This window comes from Engystomops pustulosus, chromosome 6, assembly GCF_040894005.1.
Source record: "Engystomops pustulosus chromosome 6, aEngPut4.maternal, whole genome shotgun sequence".
Taxonomy (NCBI): Eukaryota; Metazoa; Chordata; class Amphibia; order Anura; family Leptodactylidae; genus Engystomops; species Engystomops pustulosus.
The window spans coordinates 175,274,385-175,293,124 of record NC_092416.1 but is presented as its reverse complement, the minus strand read 5'-3'; the positions used below and the strand labels follow the sequence as shown (position 1 = coordinate 175,293,124).

General features: G+C 45.7%; 1 protein-coding gene across 5 annotated transcripts in view; it reads right to left on the bottom strand.

Moving 5' to 3' along the window:
• Positions 1-18,740, bottom strand: part of SDK2 (sidekick cell adhesion molecule 2) — a 427,828-nt gene that overhangs the window by 30,102 nt on the left and 378,986 nt on the right. For all 5 annotated transcript variants that reach the window (XM_072112538.1, XM_072112539.1, XM_072112540.1 and 2 more), the window contains exons 15-23: positions 16,222-16,369; positions 13,674-13,814; positions 11,105-11,286; positions 9,850-9,965; positions 3,770-3,965; positions 2,625-2,723; positions 1,849-2,040; positions 422-543; positions 228-337 (exon numbers count right to left, since the gene is read on the bottom strand). In XM_072112538.1, coding sequence (XP_071968639.1) covers positions 228-337; positions 422-543; positions 1,849-2,040; positions 2,625-2,723; positions 3,770-3,965; positions 9,850-9,965; positions 11,105-11,286; positions 13,674-13,814; positions 16,222-16,369 — 1,306 coding nt within the window. The remainder of the gene's footprint in view (positions 1-227; positions 338-421; positions 544-1,848; positions 2,041-2,624; positions 2,724-3,769; positions 3,966-9,849; positions 9,966-11,104; positions 11,287-13,673; positions 13,815-16,221; positions 16,370-18,740) is intronic.

Here is an 18,740-nt window from a genome sequence, read left to right as displayed (position 1 = left end):
AGCTGGAAGAACATGGATATACATAGTAGGTGAGTCAACTTCTCCAATGGGTACTGTGGAGCTTTACAGGCATGGGGAGGAACAATATAGGGATAGTTGTACTGCTGTATAATAGAAGTTTTCAAAGATATGTTTAGTTACTGTGGGTTAGTTTATCAAATTTTTCGTTTTATTCCAAAAAAATCTTGGCTGTTACTCATCTAAGTGAATGTCCAGCGTTGGCTTACGTGTAAAAGGTGAAAGGATTCAACTTCGGCACCACCATAGAGCGGGCATTGGGCTCGTTGACCAGCTGATGTATGAGAACCCATTCTTCAGACTCTCCTTGTGTTCCGACCTTGGATAGTTACAAGGTCACAGGTTACAATACTTTATAAAGAATGCAACTATGTCTAAAAAAATCATGTATCAGTTTTCTGACCTGGGCTTCCACCTGCCACCTGGAAATAGAAGTTTTTCCATCATATCCCGGCCTGAATTGAAGTGTGACGGAACGAGGCCCGATGTTAGTGATGGCCACATTGGTCGGTGCTCCCGGTAATTCTGTAGGAGGATAGGTTACAACATATAATACGGAATTTATCCAGTTATGACTCAATTCATCATTATTTTAAGATCTTTTGGTTGGATCAGACTGAACACTAGGTGTAGACCTTTACTCACAGCAGCATGGTCATCTTCAGGGATTTACAATATGTTGTACATGACAGGACTAATGTTTTGTACCTAATATACGATAACACTAAAAAACATTTGTTCCAGTAGGAGGCAGGTTCTCACAGCAGCATAGGGACTACAGAGACTATGCTGCTGTGAGTACAGGCCTATGCAAAATGTTTAGTCCAGTAAATATGGCCGACATACAGTCCATATGCTACGAATGTCTAACATAAATCACTTTTGGATTTTTAAAAGACTTTCTGGGGCAGATGTACTTACCCGGTCCTGTCGCGATCCCGCGGTGCGCTGTCCGGCGAGGATTTGGGTCTGCCATGATTCACTAAGATCGTGCGCCCGAGTTCCTGTATCCGTCGCTTCTGCACCAAGGTCCGCCGGAGTTCACCTTCTTCTTCCCGGTGCTTGTATGTGTGTCTTGTGACACAATTCTAAATGTTAAATCTTGTGCGTTGTCCGAATGCGTCAGGTTGTCCGACGGCCATGCCCCTGATTTCTGTCGCGTGCAAGCCAGCGCTGATGCGCCAAAATCCCAGGGCAATTCAGCGCAAAACGGAAATCGTCGGGAAACCCGACTAAAATGCTCTCTGCAGACAGTTAGTAAATGAGTCCCTCTATGTTTGCACTTACAAACTGTTGCACTTATGCACTCTGGGCGCCCGCAGGGTGCGGCACATTCATGAAGATCATGCTCCAATATTCGTGAATCCGGTGCACTCTGCAGGATAGTGAGGCAAACTGCACATAGTACACGCTGCATTAGCATTAATAAATTTGGGCCTTTATCTCTACCCCTAACTTATCTACCACCCCAAAGACATTGATATGCTCCAAAATCTAAGCAGATGATGCCTAATGGTGAGAGACGAGCGGTCCCGGACGATCGGGTGTATATAATAAGCATTGTGCTAATCCGTGTCATCAGGCAGCGGAGACCCAAATGAGATTAATTACTATTGTCTGGGCGACCCTGGCTTCTATCGGAGAGACGGCGAGGTGTAGAGCTGCCGCAGAGCCGATGACAGATTAGTCTTTTGTAATAGAGAACAATTATGTTATCAAGTGCCTCGGCTAATGGAAAAATCACACAAAAAGCAAAGTCAACGTGACAAAGAGAGAAAAGACAAAAAGCCTGTGCCGGTGATTCACTCCATGTACCGTCACCATACCAACCTGGGGGTACACCGGAGGAGATGGTGGAGGAAGCCAAGGCTCCTTGTCCCTTTGATGTCATCCCGGCCACCTGGATGGTGTAGGTGGTGAGTGACGTCAAACCGGTGACCCGATACTCCAAGGTGAGGTTGGGCAGGTAGTGCGTCACTCTGGTGTTAGTTTGGTTAAACTCTTCCCAGGAAATCTTGTATCCTGCAAAACACAAGGAAAGATACTTGGACTAGGAGAACAGCGCCGCACTTGCACAGAGGTTGTGGCTGGTATTGCAGCTAAATGGGCTCAACTGCAATAATAGACACATTTGTGGACAGCAGCTTTGGCCCCACCACTACGTTGTATGATGATGTATGGCGTCTCCCACTACTTTGCGGTGGTCCTCACATGTTTCTCTAATATTCTGCACATTACTTCCACTCGGCTGAGATATCGGCTGCACCCGTCGGTGTTAGTAACTCTGTTTGCGGCGTGCCAGTCTCAGTAGAGATGGTTATTACCGGCGCTGGATTATGCACACCTCGTGCTCCGTGTCTGGATGATTACAATCATTAGACAGCGATTGTTTGCTTGTCATAGATTCTTAGAAATGTTCCTGTATATAATTCATGTTTTCTGGAACAACTGGTTGTCATGTTCTCTGATGACAGATTGATTGCGGGAAATACATAACGTGTCCCAACAAGGAACAATAGGAGACAGGGGGGACTGGGTGCCACCACATTACAGCGGGGGATCTGCGTGTAATGTGCGACACATAGGTCACCTGGGTAAGTACTCACCAGTGAGGATCCCATTCTTCTCTGAGGGTTCCTGCCAGGTCACCTTTAAGGATGTATCCAGGATGTCATCGAAGCTGAGACTGCCCACAGGTCCAGGTACTAGAATGACATGAGACAGAAGATTTTGTATCATATCAAACAATATTTGATTATGATCCCTATTATCATAATATCACCTGTGATCCCTGTTTGTAATTTGACTTGTATTTACATTGAATTGTATAGATCCTGCAGGTCCTGCACAATGGATGAAGTTAAAGGTCCAACAAATGCAATGCACTTGCGGGTCCAGCACCATGGATGCACTTGCAGGTCCAGCACCATGGATGCCCTTGCAGGTCCAGCACTATGGATGACCTTGCAGGTCCAGCACCATGGATGCCCTTGCAGGTCCAGCACTATGGATGACCTTGCAGGTCCAGCACCATGGATGAAGGTGCAGGTCCAGCACAAGGGATGAGCTTGCAGGTCCAGCACAAGGGATGAGCTTGCAGGTCCAGCACTATGGATGAGCTTGCAGGTCCAGCACTATGGATGAGCTTGCAGGTCCAGCACCATGGATGAACTTGCAGGTCCAGCACAAGGGATGAACTTGCAGGTCTAGCACTATGGATGAACTTGCAGGTCCAGCACCATGGATGAACTTGCAGGTCCAGCACTATGGATGAACTTGCAGGTCCAGCACTATGGATGAACTTGCAGGTCCAGCACTATGGATGAACTTGCAGGTCCAGCACAAGGGATGAACGTGCAGGTCCAGCACCATGGATGAACGTGCAGGTCCAGCACCATGGATGAACTTGCAGGTCCAGCACTATGGATGAACTTGCAGGTCCAGCACTATGGATGAACTTGCAGGTCCAGCACAAGGGATGAACTTGCAGGTCCAGCACCATGGATGAAGGTTCAGGTCCAGCACCATGGATGAACGTGCAGGTCCAGCACCATGGATGAACTTGCAGGTCCAACACTATGGATGACCTTGCAGTTCAGCACTATGGATTACCTTGCAGGTCCAGCACTATGGATGAACTTGCAGGTCGGGCACCATAATTGAAGCTAGCTGTTTCTAATAAAGCAGAGTAGCTACACCGCTGCCCTGCACCATAATTAGAACATTGCTGGATATAGCGCCACTTCCATACCATCCTCATGTGTCCACACAAGCTGTGGGGGGCTGCGGGGTCCATCTCCTGGGGTGGTGAAGCACAAGATGGAGGTCAAGTAGCTGTGATATTTCTGTAACCCAGTGATGAAACCGACGTGAGTGCTGTCCTGGAAGTTGGGTCTGACGGTAACCACGGATAAATCATCTTCTTTCAAGGGGTCCCAGGCCATCAGCTGCAGAAAGGAAATGATTCTCTATAATATGTATTATCAAAGAGTGGTGTCCTCACACTGCTGTGCTCTTGCACATAATTGTTCCACCTCCTTTTTATCCCCTTAAGGCTGCAACAAGCTACTGGTTGAATACAACATCAAGCACTCAGAAGAGAAGAGAAGGGTTCAGTTTCATGCACAGAACTAAGAGCACAGCAGTGTGAGTAAAGTATTTTCCAGCTCGCTTGGAGACTCAGTAATTGGGGGAACTACTTTTTTCACTGAAACATAATTACGACACAGTGGAAGTCTAATATATTCTGACCTAACTCACAAAACGCTGCAGAGAGCACAGAGCACAGCAGTGTGAGGTCACATCCCTAATAAAATACTAGAATATTAATTCATATATCACAGTCCTGCAGCTACTAACAACACACATAAAGGTCTGCACTCCAGGGACAATACCTAACACTGTCTGCAGAGAGCACAGGGCACAGCAGTGTGAGGTCATACCCCCAATAAAATACTAGAATATAAATCTATAAGTCCCTTGTATTACTGTGCCCTGTACAGCATACTGCATGTACCTATACCGATTACTTATCTGATTGACCCCAGTCCAAGCCATTCATTAGGTTGTTATTCTACAGACCCCCAGTAGAGAGCAAAATCACTTTTATGTCCAGAAACTAAAGGGTAAAAAATAAAAACTTTGCCCCCACCAATCCCCAACCCTGCTGTGTTCTGTGCACAATATGAAACAATTTCTCCAGCATCACTGAGGAGGAACAAGTGATCAGACCCCTGGTCCTAGAACTGTGGGGGGTATTATATACATTGTATCTCCTATATATATACCGCCATCTCCTCCCTGATACCCTCGCCCTCCCCTGCGCTGTCCTTACATCACCCCCGTATAATGCAGAGTGGGGTTTCTTTTTGTGGACTGAATAAACAAAAAGTGTTAAATGTTCCCATTGCAGGCAGTGGTTTATCAGATGTGCTGTGCAGGCTCGGCTGCTCTCCCCGGCTCACAGTAACAGATTAGCTGCATTAGGCGGATTGTTGAATCTTATTATTACATTACAAGGACAACTGAGTAAGTTTGGCAGGAGGCCCACACTCCCGCCAGTGGCCACTAGATGTCAGCGCTGCAATACAGAACCGGAGTATACAGAAATGACATACTACTGGGTCCTGTATACAATGCAGAGTGCCCTTCATATATATATTATATATATATATATATATATATATATATATATATATACACGGCTCAGGAGGGGTGTGGAGACGGCACATGGGAAATTATCCCCCTGAACTGATGATTTATTCTGGTCTAGCTCCTCTATGGACTAACTGGGGGTCCCCACTGCTCACAAGAATAGGCTCCCTCCTAACCCCAAATAAAAGGACATCACTTCATTCACTGTCTATGGGATGATCTTTTATATCTCCAGCAGAGCATATAAAGATACCCTGTCCATTTAGGGGTACAATGGACCCCCGTACCTGCTATGACCCCCCCCCCCCCCTTCCCCAAAAAAGAAAGCAGGCTTTCCTAAGTACAGGGGATAACTTGTAATATTCAGTATCTATCCCTGTACTGACAACGCTCCCTAGTGGGTAGGGTTTGTACAAAATCAATCCCGATTCAATCCAGGAAAGATTTCGGATATCGTCAGGATTAGACGTTAGACTCCCAGCAAATTTGAGCCTGGTAACACGTAAGTTATATACAGCATCAGACCCAGCAATATTACTCTGTGTTGTCATCTTGTTAATGTTAAACTGGTGTGCAATGTAAATTATATTTTGTGACATCATGTCAATACCAATCATAACTTGTCGGCGGCAGCAGCCATAGCAGCTGCTATGGGGCCCACAGTGTCAGGGGGCCCCGGCATCTGAGCTGTCAGGTGTGTATATCTGTATATGCAGCATGCATATATGATGTGTATATACTGTGTGTCATTGTAACTCGTGTGTGTGTACAGATATGTATATTTCTTAATGGGGGACTTTTTTTTAAAGTCTGTTATGTGGCCCTTCCTATCGTAGTTACCCCCCTGACTGTTGTATCTCCAGTACTGTGCTACTAGGTGCCAATAATATCAAAACTATAGATTTGATACACTGCACAAGAACTATACCCCTCTATGGCCTGGGAGACACATAAAGCGATGGAAGTGCCAGGACTGTATCAGGCCAGGAGCCGCTAATTAGACGCTGATTTTAGAATGGAATTTTCCTAATCAGAAATACTAATTACAATTTAATATGGATGTTAAATATCTCCATCGCCATCGGATCCTCGGCCAATTACATGCGGAGTCGGCGTTGTACACCATTCATGGAAATGAGTTTAATTAATATAAATGCTGATTAATTGCAGTGAGAAGTAATGAGGGGGCCATTAGGCCATCGCGTCCCTCCCTCTACTAAGTCACAGGAATCCTTTGTTAGATGAATGGAGAAATTAATTGGCATCAAAAAGTAAGTGGAGTTTGGGGAAGTCCAGGCATCTGTCACTGCGGCGGATGGTGAGTGTGCGGTGGATTGTTCCATCCTGGTCAGACCCAGCGTCATATACACAACTGTCAGCAGAAACATGGGGACATGAAGGGTATAGGAGGAGAGATGGCATCAGTGACATGGGGGGACTCAGGAGAGATGTCATCAGAGACATGGGGGGTATAGGAGGAGAGATGTCATCAGAGACATGGGGGGACTCAGGAGAGATGGCATCAGTGACATGGGGGGTATAGGAGGAGAGATGGCATCAGAGACATGGGGGGTATAGGAGGAGAGATGGCATCAGAGACATGGGGGGACTCAGGAGAGATGGCATCAGAGACATGGGGGGGTATAGGAGGAGAGATGTCATCAGAGACATGGGGGGTATAGGAGGAGAGATGTCATCAGAGACATGGGGGGACTCAGGAGAGATGGCATCAGTGACATGGGGGGTATAGGAGGAGAGATGGCATCAGAGACATGGGGGGTATAGGAGGAGAGATGGCATCAGAGACATGGGGGGACTCAGGAGAGATGGCATCAGAGACATGGGGGGGTATAGGAGGAGAGATGGCATCAGAGACATGGGGGGTATAGGAGGAGAGATGGCATCAGAGACATGGGGGGTATAGGAGGAGAGATGGCATCAGAGACATGGGGGGTATAGGAGGAGAGATGGCATCAGTGACATGGGGGGACTCAGGAGAGATGTCATCAGAGACATGGGGGGTATAGGAGGAGAGATGGCATCAGAGACATGGGGGGTATAGGAGGAGAGATGGCATCAGAGACATGGGGGGGTATAGGAGGAGAGATGGCATCAGAGACATGGGGGGTATAGGAGGAGAGATGGCATCAGAGACATGGGGGGTATAGGAGGAGAGATGGCATCAGAGATATGGGGGGGTATAGGAGGAGAGATGGCATCAGAGACATGGGGGGTATAGGAGGAGAGATGGCATCAGAGACATGGGGGGGTATAGGAGGAGAGATGGCATCAGAGACATGGGGGGGTATAGGAGGAGAGATGGCATCAGAGACATGGGGGGACTCAGGAGAGATGGCATCAGAGACACGGGGGGACTCGGGAGGGATGGCATCAGAGACACAGGGGGACTCGGGAGGGATGGCATCAGAGACACAGGGGGACTCGGGAGGGATGGCATCAGAGACATGGGGGGACTCGGGAGGGATGGCATCAGAGACATGGGGGGACTCGGGAGAGATGGCATCAGAGACATGGGGGGACTCGGGAGAGATGGCATCAGAGACATGGGGGGACTCGGGAGAGATGGCATCAGAGACATGGGGGGACTCAGGAGAGATGGCATCAGAGACATGGGGGGACTCAGGAGAGATGGCATCAGAGACATGGGGGGGACTCAGGAGAGATGGCATCAGAGACATGGGGGGACTCAGGAGAGATGGCATCAGAGACATGCGGGGTATAGGAGGAGAGATGGCATCAGAGACATGGAGAGACTCAGGAGAGATAGCATCAGAGACATGGAGAGACTCAGGAGAGATGTCATCAGAGACATGGGGGGTATAGGAGGAGAGATGGCATCAGAGACATGGGGTGACTCAGGAGAGATAGCATCAGAGACATGGGGGGACTCATGAGAGATGGCATCAGAGACATGGGGGGTATAGGAGGAGAGATGGCATCAGAGACATGGGGGGACTCATGAGAGATGGCATCAGAGACATGGGGGGTATAGGAGGAGAGATGGCATCAGAGACATGGGGTGACTCAGGAGAGATAGCATCAGAGACATGGGGGGACTCATGAGAGATGGCATCAGAGACATGGGGGGTATAGGAGGAGAGATGGCATCAGAGACATGGGGGGTATAGGAGGAGAGATGGCATCATAGACATGGGGGGACTCAGGAGAGATGGCATCAGAGACATGGGGGGTATAGGAGGAGAGATGGCATCAGAGACATGGGGGGGTATAGGAGGAGAGATGGCATCAGAGACATGGGGGCTCAGGAGGAAAGGGTACAGGCATGGGGGGCTCAGGAGGAAATGGTACAGACATGGAGGGCTCAGAAAAAATGGAATAAGAACAAGGTGGGGGCAAGATGCTATAGACGGGGCACAGAGACTTCTAGTGTGAGGGCAACAACTTTTCGATACATCTCCCAGGGGCACAGCAGTTTTGCGCACCATACACCGCACATGGAGATAGATGTGAATAATGAGCCGTTCAGCATTATCCCATTTGGACTGACAGGCTACATGAATCCGTTACTGCACTAGGAGCGGTACAATCTATGTGCGATATGTACGGTCTGTATAATGTGATAGATACCTGGCGGCGGTGGAATATTTGCGGGTTTGACATTTTCTGTAAATTGTACAATGCAGGAGGAGAATACAGATAATGCAGTATATAACTCACAGGGAAGGGGCCTTGGGCGTCCTGACCACACAATGTGCACCATGTAGGTAGTTGGGATGTGAACCCGCTGCGTCACTTAGCCTGTTTGACCTTGGGCCACTTCCAAGGGCGTTGTATCAGCAAGCTCCCCGGTACTCACCCTTTAACCCTCATACAGGGAGCCTCACTTTGCTGTAGAGGTTCAACTCTAGATGACTTATGACCAAGTGATACGGATGTAAACCACCAAGGTGGTCACAAGGGTGGTCAGAGCAGGAGGTCACAGGCCAGGAATAGGGTTTATTACACTGCACAGAACCATCTTTAAGAATTTCCGGGTCCAATAAAGCCAGAGAGTGGTCCCCTAGGGTGTGGGAAATTGAAAGTGATAGGACAAGGATAGTACCAGTACCACTATATGGGCCAACCAATCCTAGCATTACCACTACCCAATGTGCACCACTAGGTGGCGACCAGAGAAAATATCCAAATATTCTGTAGATTTCACCACAATCGCTGCAGCCGCAAACATTTTTTGCATCAAAACCCACTGCGATCATTCTTGGCTCCTTAATGTCAGATTCGGAACAACATCCATATATTATAGATCTGCACAAGAATGACAATCCCCTAATCTACTTCCACTCTCCGAATCCCTTCCTTTATGAGCAGAAGCAGCAGGATAATAGGAAAAGACAACGGTGAGGAAATCCATATTTATGACCCGCCTCTGCTTACTGACAGGCTGCAGGGAATTTCACTTGCTTGTCGCTGCCCTGCTCTATTTTCGGATCCTTCCTGCAGATTCCGGTAAGAGAAGGTAATTCCTGGAAAGGCAATGTTCCCATATTTTCGCTGTAGGTTTAGAGGGGTTCTGCTACCTACACATGTAATAGGGGGCATCCTATAAATGGCCGCACATTCCTAGGTATACGTGTTCCTAAATGGGCCAAAAGTCAGCGACCCCAAATGTAGGGTCAGACACTATCCGCACTCTACCTTGTATCCCTGGTTGATCCCATTGACGAATTGCGGACTTGGCGGGTTCCAGGTAAAGCGGATGGCGGTAGAATTGACGGCTTCTGCCTTCACGTTTCCGGGGGCCACCGTAGGTACTAAATTTAGAAATATATATAAATATAGTATTTTACAAATTGCAGTGTGACAAGCAATGACTTATGGGGTGTTATAGTAATACAGATATTCACCCCCCCTTATGGGAGTGGAATAGGAAACAGCTCCAATCACCGTGCAGAGGATAACTCATGCTACTGCAAGTCTCCTACTGGATGTGTACTGTTTTCAGAATATCTGAGGGGGTTCGAGTGTTGGATCACCACAGATATTAAACACTAAACTACCAGCCCCCAAGTAGGAGATAAAATGTCCTTTCTAGAATTCCCTCTTTTTTGTCTAATCTCACCCGTTTACCTATAAAAAATCTCCTCCAAAGTCAGGCAAATATGACTCTTCTCAAGTTTAGTAGTTGCATGGGAGGATCAATTAAGAATCCCCTATATTTGGTTCTGTAGCACCAAGAAACAAGCTGTTGGTGTCATGTTAAAGATAAGAAGTGGCCAGAACTGGACCTGCAGGTAGTGAAGAAATAGGCAGGAACTGGATCTTTATCTGCACCTATGTCTGCCTGTATCTCTGGTTATGTAGCTCACATAGCCACCATGAAATATGAGATCTTTATCTTTAATATGACACCAGCAGCTTGTTTCTAGGTGCTACAGAACCAAAAGATATAGGGGCTTCTCCCCTGCAACCACTAAACTTGAGAAGAGTCATATTTGCCTGACTTTGGAGGAGATTTTTTATAGTTAATTGGATGAGATTTCACATAAAAGAGGCAATTATAAAGAGAACATTTCATCTCCTAGCTGGGTGGTAGTTTAGTGGGGTAAAACCTGGTGACAGGTTCCCTTTAAATCAATGGACTATTCTTAGAGGATAGTGCAAGTTATCCTGTGGCTATCGGGGTCCTACTATATATGACATATACATCATAAATAATCAATGTTCAAGGTCATTTAAAGGAGCCCTCTAACCTGCTCCAGTACACAGGGGGGTGTAACCATGTGTCAGTTCTGATCGGACCAGGTCATCTCCCCCCCTTTATTATTCACCATGTGGAATTTTGAGACCATATTATCATATATAAGTAATTTTCTAGAAGAGACATGTCAGGAGCGGCGCTGGGTCGTCTCATTTGCATGATATAATAGCGCCGGGGTCCGGGTCGTCTCACCTCCCTGCAGGGTCCACTCGGTCACTTTCGGGCTGAATACTCCCAGTCCTGCGCTATTAAAAGCAGCGACCTGGATCTCGTAATTGGTCCAGATAATGAGGTCCTCCAGGAGCAGGCTGCTGAGGTCCGGGGCGGACAGGTTCCTGTACTGGTAGTCTACGGGCAGGCCGGAGAGACCGTATCTGCGGAGAGACAAGCACAGGCGCACCGCAATTATTGGGGATTTCTTCCCTCCTGGCTAATCCTTACTAATCCGGTCCGGGCCTCTTCCTGCAGGCTATCATTTGTATGGAAGATGTTCTGAAAAATGGGTCTTGGTGCTTAGTAGGACAGAGCAGATAAATACACAACACTCCGGTATAATAACACCCAGCATCTTACTACCACAGACTACCAATGCTGAGGGTAGTAGTGCTCTATTGGCTCTGACGTCCTTCTCCTATTTCCCAGAAGTCTCTTTTTAAAATTTTTTTGGAGAAAATCCAATATTTCACATTATGCAAATGAGATTATCAGTGCACCGGGGGCGGGGCCATGTTGGCAAGTGCACCTGTTCTCTTTTTTTTAACCCCCTTAAAGAAAATGGAAATGAAATGCTGGTGTCGGATAGGTATTTGCAGTACTGCAAAAAGAACACAGGTGTGAAATGAGACACAGCTCCGCCTCCAGTGCACCCGAGTGCCTCATTTGCATAAAGATAAGGAATGTGATTTTCTCTAAAAATGACTGGTCATTGTGAAATACGATAGGTATGTATCCTCATTTTTAAAGGGATTGTCCATGGTGTTGTATTAAGTAAAAAAAAACAAGTGCAGTAGATTTTATTCACCACCTAGGACAGAAAGATTCACATTTCTGTATAAAGCTGACCACCCACCACCTGCACCGTACCCAATTCTTTAAATAGGTCCCACTCCACTGGTTCTGGCGCAGTTGGAATTTTTTCTCTAGCTCCTACTATTCCCGAGCAATAAGTGCTAGAAGTTTTGGCTAATAAGGCTTCTGACTGTCAGGTGGGCGTTGTCAGCTCATACCTAGAACCTCCCACCTGACAGTGAAGAGCCTGATTAGCATATTAGGTGTGGAAATTAAAAGCTCTGATTGCTCGGGAATGGTAGGTCATAGAGAAAAAATTCCAACTGCGTTGGAATCAGTGGAGCCGGCTCTATTATTGAAAGCAAAGATTTGGTGAAGGTTATGAATTCCCTATGAGGGTGGGACTTCACAGGATAGAGGAGGGAGCTCCTGCTGCAGCCAGTCGTCTTACATACAGAAGAAGGGAATGTTCATGGTCAAAATCTCCTTCAGTTTAGATTGTAGGGATGAAAGGGAGGAAGAGCTGGGTTTTTTGGGGGATTTTTGTTTCTTTTCAGCTCATCGATGACATTTCTCTGATGACTTTTAAATGACATTTATCTGTCCCCTCCATCGGCCTGCGCCGCGCTGTTTACGCGTGTTGTGTCTACATCTGATTAATTCCTCCCGTGTTTCCCAATAATCCTCTCCCCCGCTCATCACTTGCGGTGCGTCTGGCAATAATCTTCACACCTCTCGTCTCTCTCATTAGCCTCTCGCTTTCCCGTTCTCTCGCTGACCTCACTGGACCCGTCTCACATCCGCCGCCCGCTCCCCACTAATCCCTCCCCCCTGTCCATGCACCCCGCTCCCCATCAGGTCACCGGGTGCGTCGCTCTTCTCCGGTCTTACACAGATCCCTCCTGTTATGTGACGCTCCCTAATCCCTCTCTTCTCACCTCGCTCAGAGTCTCCGAGTGAAACAAGAGGTTGAGCTGTAAGTGCGACATTATCCATATTAATCGGGGCGTGTGACGATCTACCGCTAATCAGGGGAGAATAGGAGTCAGGGAGATAACATTAGTATCGGGGCACCTTCAATATACCCCAAGTCCCCAATGTATGGTGGGAGCAAAAGAAGGAGACAGGAGGAGTACAGAATCATGGAGTCGATGATACTCACAGTCACGGTGCCCGGATCTATGAGTAATGTCTCTGGTTTGTCAGGATGGATTTTGATGGGAGATTTCCTTTAATTCCATTTAAAGGGAACCTTTCACCACCTTCAACAACCCCCCTACTCTTTGCATCCTTTAATAGGAATTTTTCCACTGATTCTGGAGTAGTGAGAATTACTTCTCTAGTCCACACTGCTCCTTGAGATAGTTAAAGTTCTTTACTGTCAATTGGGCGGAGCTAGGCTGTCAAAACATTAATCGTCTCCATCATTGGATGGTATGACGCCTAATGAACATATTTTCAGGGTAGTTTTAGTAATGAATATGCTAATTAGGCTCTCTACTGTCAAATCTGCAATGGAACAGGTGGCTTGGCTCCACCCATTTGACAGTAAAAAAGCTGAAAATAATGACATTGAGTGCGGGATAGAAAGAAAATTCTGACTGTGTTAGAATCAGTGAAGTGTTGACTATTAAAGGGTGCAAAGAATTGGGGTTGTTGAAGGTGGTGAAATGTTCACTTTAAGTAAGCAGGGCTTTAAGGGTGATGGTGCTCTCATCCCTTTAAAAGGGTGTATAATATGCTGTTTACCCACCTGATGACGTATCCCTTTAAGACTCCGTTTTGGTGGTTCTCCGGAGGTGCCTGCCACTGGATCAGGATGGACTGGTTGGTGCGGCCGGTAGCGAGGACGTGCTGGGGAGGGGCACTGGGGGGCTCTTCCGGGAGCGTTACACTGTGGAGAGAAGAGCAGAGAGCTCAGGATCAGCAGTGTTATCACCCCGACATGGGGTCGCAGCCATCCCCGCGCCATTCTACAAACCCTTATCTGTCTGATACTTTGACAAAGAACAAAGTACAAAGCGAAACTCTACATTACGGTAATGAAAAGTTTTTTCCGGGGATATTTATCAAATCGTGACCGAGACCGCCGCAACCACAAAATATAAAAATCCGAGCACATTCCGACAGGGATGCTCCTCGGAGATAAGCGCCGTCTCTTCCCGCCGCTAGAGGAAGTACTGAGAGTCAGAGAAAATAGATGATTCATATTACTGATAGACTGCAAAAAACCCTCAAAAAAGATTTTTTTTTTCTTTTTTTCATTTTTTTTTTGCAAAATGTCATCTACATTGTTAAAAGTAGTTCAAATCCTCAAAATTTAGATTTGGCAGCTTTGCGTCCAGTACGAAGAATGAGTCATCCGCTGCAGAAGTAGTTGCAATGTTAAGTTCTAAGTTATTTTGGCGTGAAAAATGTGTCAAAATCCTAATCAAACTAATTCCAGGTTATACGTCCAACCACCTATGGACCTTAGGACAGAGGTAGGTCCTGCCCCATTCTACTCAGGAGTCTACAAACATATTACTTACCTAAGACTAGGTGTAAACTACTTGCACTGCACTTGCCCCTATAGACAATGGCAGATGGCCAAATCTTGCCAGGGGGGTGCACAAGCTGTCATGTAGTTGCATTTCCCAGTGCAGAGCCTGGAATTGCAACTCCTCGTCCGACGCCTGCTTATTCCATAGCCCGGCACTGCCCCAACCGGCCCACAATAAGGTGTACTAGCTATGATAAATACCCCCCTTCCCCCCAATTTCTCTGTGGGTTGGCAGAAATTTATGAAAGCTTTCTAAAAATTTGCCACGATTGCCTCCACTTCTGGTTGGAGATTGGTGCGAGCACTGGCAAGGCCGTGCTCTAATTTATGCCGAAGCCTGTGCCAAGGCAGGGGGTGTCAAGGCTGCCATTAAAAACATGTCTTGTACTGGCGAGAGGCCACTAATTGTAACTATTTCCCCCTTTACGCCACCTCCACGTCTAGTGGGCAAAGCCCCGCCATCAGTGCAGTGAGAAGCTAATTTGCATAAAAGTAAAAATAATAAAAAAAAAAGACCTGTAAAGCTATGGGTTTGTACAGAGGACCAGATCCCAGGCGAGCACAGGGCTGAGAGGAGAAGGCGGGTTGAGTACTCACTACTCCTCCCTCCTTCGGAAGGCGAGCGGCTGCCTGACTCGGTGATTGCACACTTACACATTGGGGCACATTTACTAAGGGTCCGCGGAATGCTTTTCCGTCGGGTTTCCCGAATTTGTCTGTTTTGCGTTGTATTTAACTGGGGTCTTTGGTGCACGCGATCAGATTTTGGCACATCGGTGGACGGCCGTTGGACAATCCAATGGATTTGGACAACGCACGGCATTTAACATCTCAAATTGGGTTCAAAAACACGCACTTACAAGCACCAGGAAGAAGAAGGTGAACTCTGGCGGACCTGAGCGGGGAAGCGACACATGCAGGATATCGGGCGCACGTTCTTAGTGAATTGCGCCAGACTTCATCTTAGTTGGACCGTCCGGATCAGGGATCGCGACTAGACCGGGTAAGTAAATGTGCCCCATTGTGTGCTCACCGCCCGGTAGCCAAAGAGTCATGTGACCAGATCACTGCCCCATAACGGGCACAATCCTGGTTCTAGATGGTGAGTTCTAGCGCTGCAGAATATGCTGCCGGTATGTAACCGTATTGCGGTCGGATCAGTTAAAGTAATAATAGGCGACTTTTACGTAGAGATAACGCTTTGTACAGAGATTCAGCCGCCTTTGTTCGGATAAAAGCTGAGCTCTGATCCCCGGCGCAGCCCTCGGCCAGGAGAAGGGTTAAAGGTTTGCTGATCTTACAGAGGTTCCTGTAATGTATGTATGTGATGCATCTCTCGACTCCCTCAATCACCGGCTCAGGAATTCAGTTCAGCTGCGGATAATCCACAGAGGCCGAGCCTCACAATCATTGAATTTTCTACTTATCATAAAAGAAAGAAAATAAAACACGCGGCCGACTGCTGGGAAGGTAACCCGACATCAAAGTGCCTGACATCAGTCAGATCAGCCGGATCTTTCACAAATTCTGTGTAACGCTTGTATCTGCGCCGGATGATTATGTGTAACAATGTCTCTCCCTGTGTAATGGGCTCCCAGGATACACATGAAAATAAGAAGAAACGCAGACCTCGGATTACCTCACCACCCGGCACAGCGAGGCAACGTATCACAGGCCCCCAGGGTGATCATTAGTCGCCCACCTCTAGGGGGCAGATCTGAAAGTGGGAGCACAGACACCTGTCACCCCAAATTCTTACCGCTGCGTCTCTTTGCTAAACTGCCCTTTGCCCACGTCATTCATGGCACATAGACGGAACTGGTAAGAGCGAGCCGGGGTGAGGTTCCTCACAACCAGGGAGGTATAGTCAGGATCCATGTTGGCAAATAGGACGGACCAAGGAGCATCTGTGGGAGAGAAAAGTCCAATAATGTGATCCAAATCTCACCCAAAGAACAAAACCAAGAATATAACTACTATAATACTGCCCCCTATGTACAGGAATATAACTACTATAATACTGCCTCCTATGTACAAGAATATAACTACTATAACACTGCCCCTATGTACAGGAATATAACTACTATAATACTGCCCTCTATGTACAGGAATATAACTACTATAATACTGCCCTCTATGTACAAGAATATAACTACTATAATACTGCCCCCTATGTACAAGAATATAACTACTATAATACTGCCCCCTATGTACAGGAATATAACTACTATAATACTGCCCCCTATGTACAAGAATATAACTACTATAATACTGCCCCCTATGTACAAGAATATAACTACTATAATACTGCCCCCTATGTACAAGAATATAACTACTATAATACTGCCCCCTATGTACAAGAATATAACTACTATAATACTGTCCCATATGTACAAGAATATAACTACTATAATACTGTCCCATATGTACAAGAATATAACTACTATAATACTGCCCCCTATGTACAAGAATATAACTACTATAATACTGCCCCCTATGTACAAGAATATAACTACTATAATACTGCCCCCTATGTACAAGAATATAACTACTATAATACTGCCCCCTATGTACAATAATATAACTACTATAATACTGCCCCCTATGTACAGGAATATAACTACTATAATACTGCCCCCTATGTACAAGAATATAACTACTATAATACTGCCCCCTATGTACAGGAATATAACTACTATAATACTGCCCCCTATGTACAAGAATATAACTACTATAATACTGCCCCCTATGTACAAGAATATAACTGCTATAATACTGCCCCCTATGTACAGGAATATAACTACTATAATACTGCCCCCTATGTACAGGAATATAACTACTATAATACTGCTCCCTATGTACAAGAATATAACTACTATAATACTGCCCCCTATGTACAAGAATATAACTACTATAATACTGCCCCCTATGTACAAGAATATCACTACTATAATACTGCCCCCTATGTACAGGAATATAACTACTATAATACTGCCCCCTATGTACAAGAATATAACTACTATAATACTGCCCTCTATGTACAAGAATATAACTACTATAATACTGACCCCTATGTACAGCAATATAACTACTATAATACTGCCCCCTATGTACAAGAATATAACTGCTATAATACTGCCCCCTATGTACAGGAATATAACTACTATAATACTGCTCCCTATGTACAAGAATATAACTACTATAATACTGCCCCCTATGTACAGGAATATAACTACTATAATACTGCCCCCTATGTACAAGAATATAACTACTATAATACTGCCCCCTATGTACAGGAATATAACTACTATAATACTGCACCCTATGTACAAGAATATAACTACTATAATACTGCCCGCTATGTACAAGAATATAACTACTATAATACTGCCCCCTATGTACAAGAATATAACTACTATAATACTGCCCCCTATGTACAAGAATATAACTACTATAATACTGCCCCCTATGTACAGGAATATAACTGCTATAATACTGCCCCCTATGTACAGGAATATAACTGCTATAATACTGCTCCATATGTACAAGAATATAACTACTATAATACTGCCCCCTATGTACAAGAATATAACTACTATAATACAGCCCCCTATGTACAGGAATATAACTGCTATAATACTGCCCCCTATGTACAGGAATATAACTACTATAATACTGCCCCCTATGTACAGGAATATAACTACTATAATACTGCCCCCTATGTACAAGAATATAACTACTATAATACTGCCCCCTATGTACAGGAATATAACTACTATAATACTGCCCTCTATGTACAAGAATATAACTACTATAATACTGACCCCTATGTACAGCAATATAACTACTATAATACTGCCCCCTATGTACAAGAATATAACTGCTATAATACTGCCCCCTATGTACAGGAATATAACTACTATAATACTGCTCCCTATGTACAAGAATATAACTACTATAATACTGCCCCCTATGTACAGGAATATAACTACTATAATACTGCCCCCTATGTACAAGAATATAACTACTATAATACTGCCCCCTATGTACAGGAATATAACTACTATAATACTGCACCCTATGTACAAGAATATAACTACTATAATACTGCCCGCTATGTACAAGAATATAACTACTATAATACTGCCCCCTATGTACAAGAATATAACTACTATAATACTGCCCCCTATGTACAAGAATATAACTACTATAATACTGCCCCCTATGTACAGGAATATAACTGCTATAATACTGCCCCCTATGTACAGGAATATAACT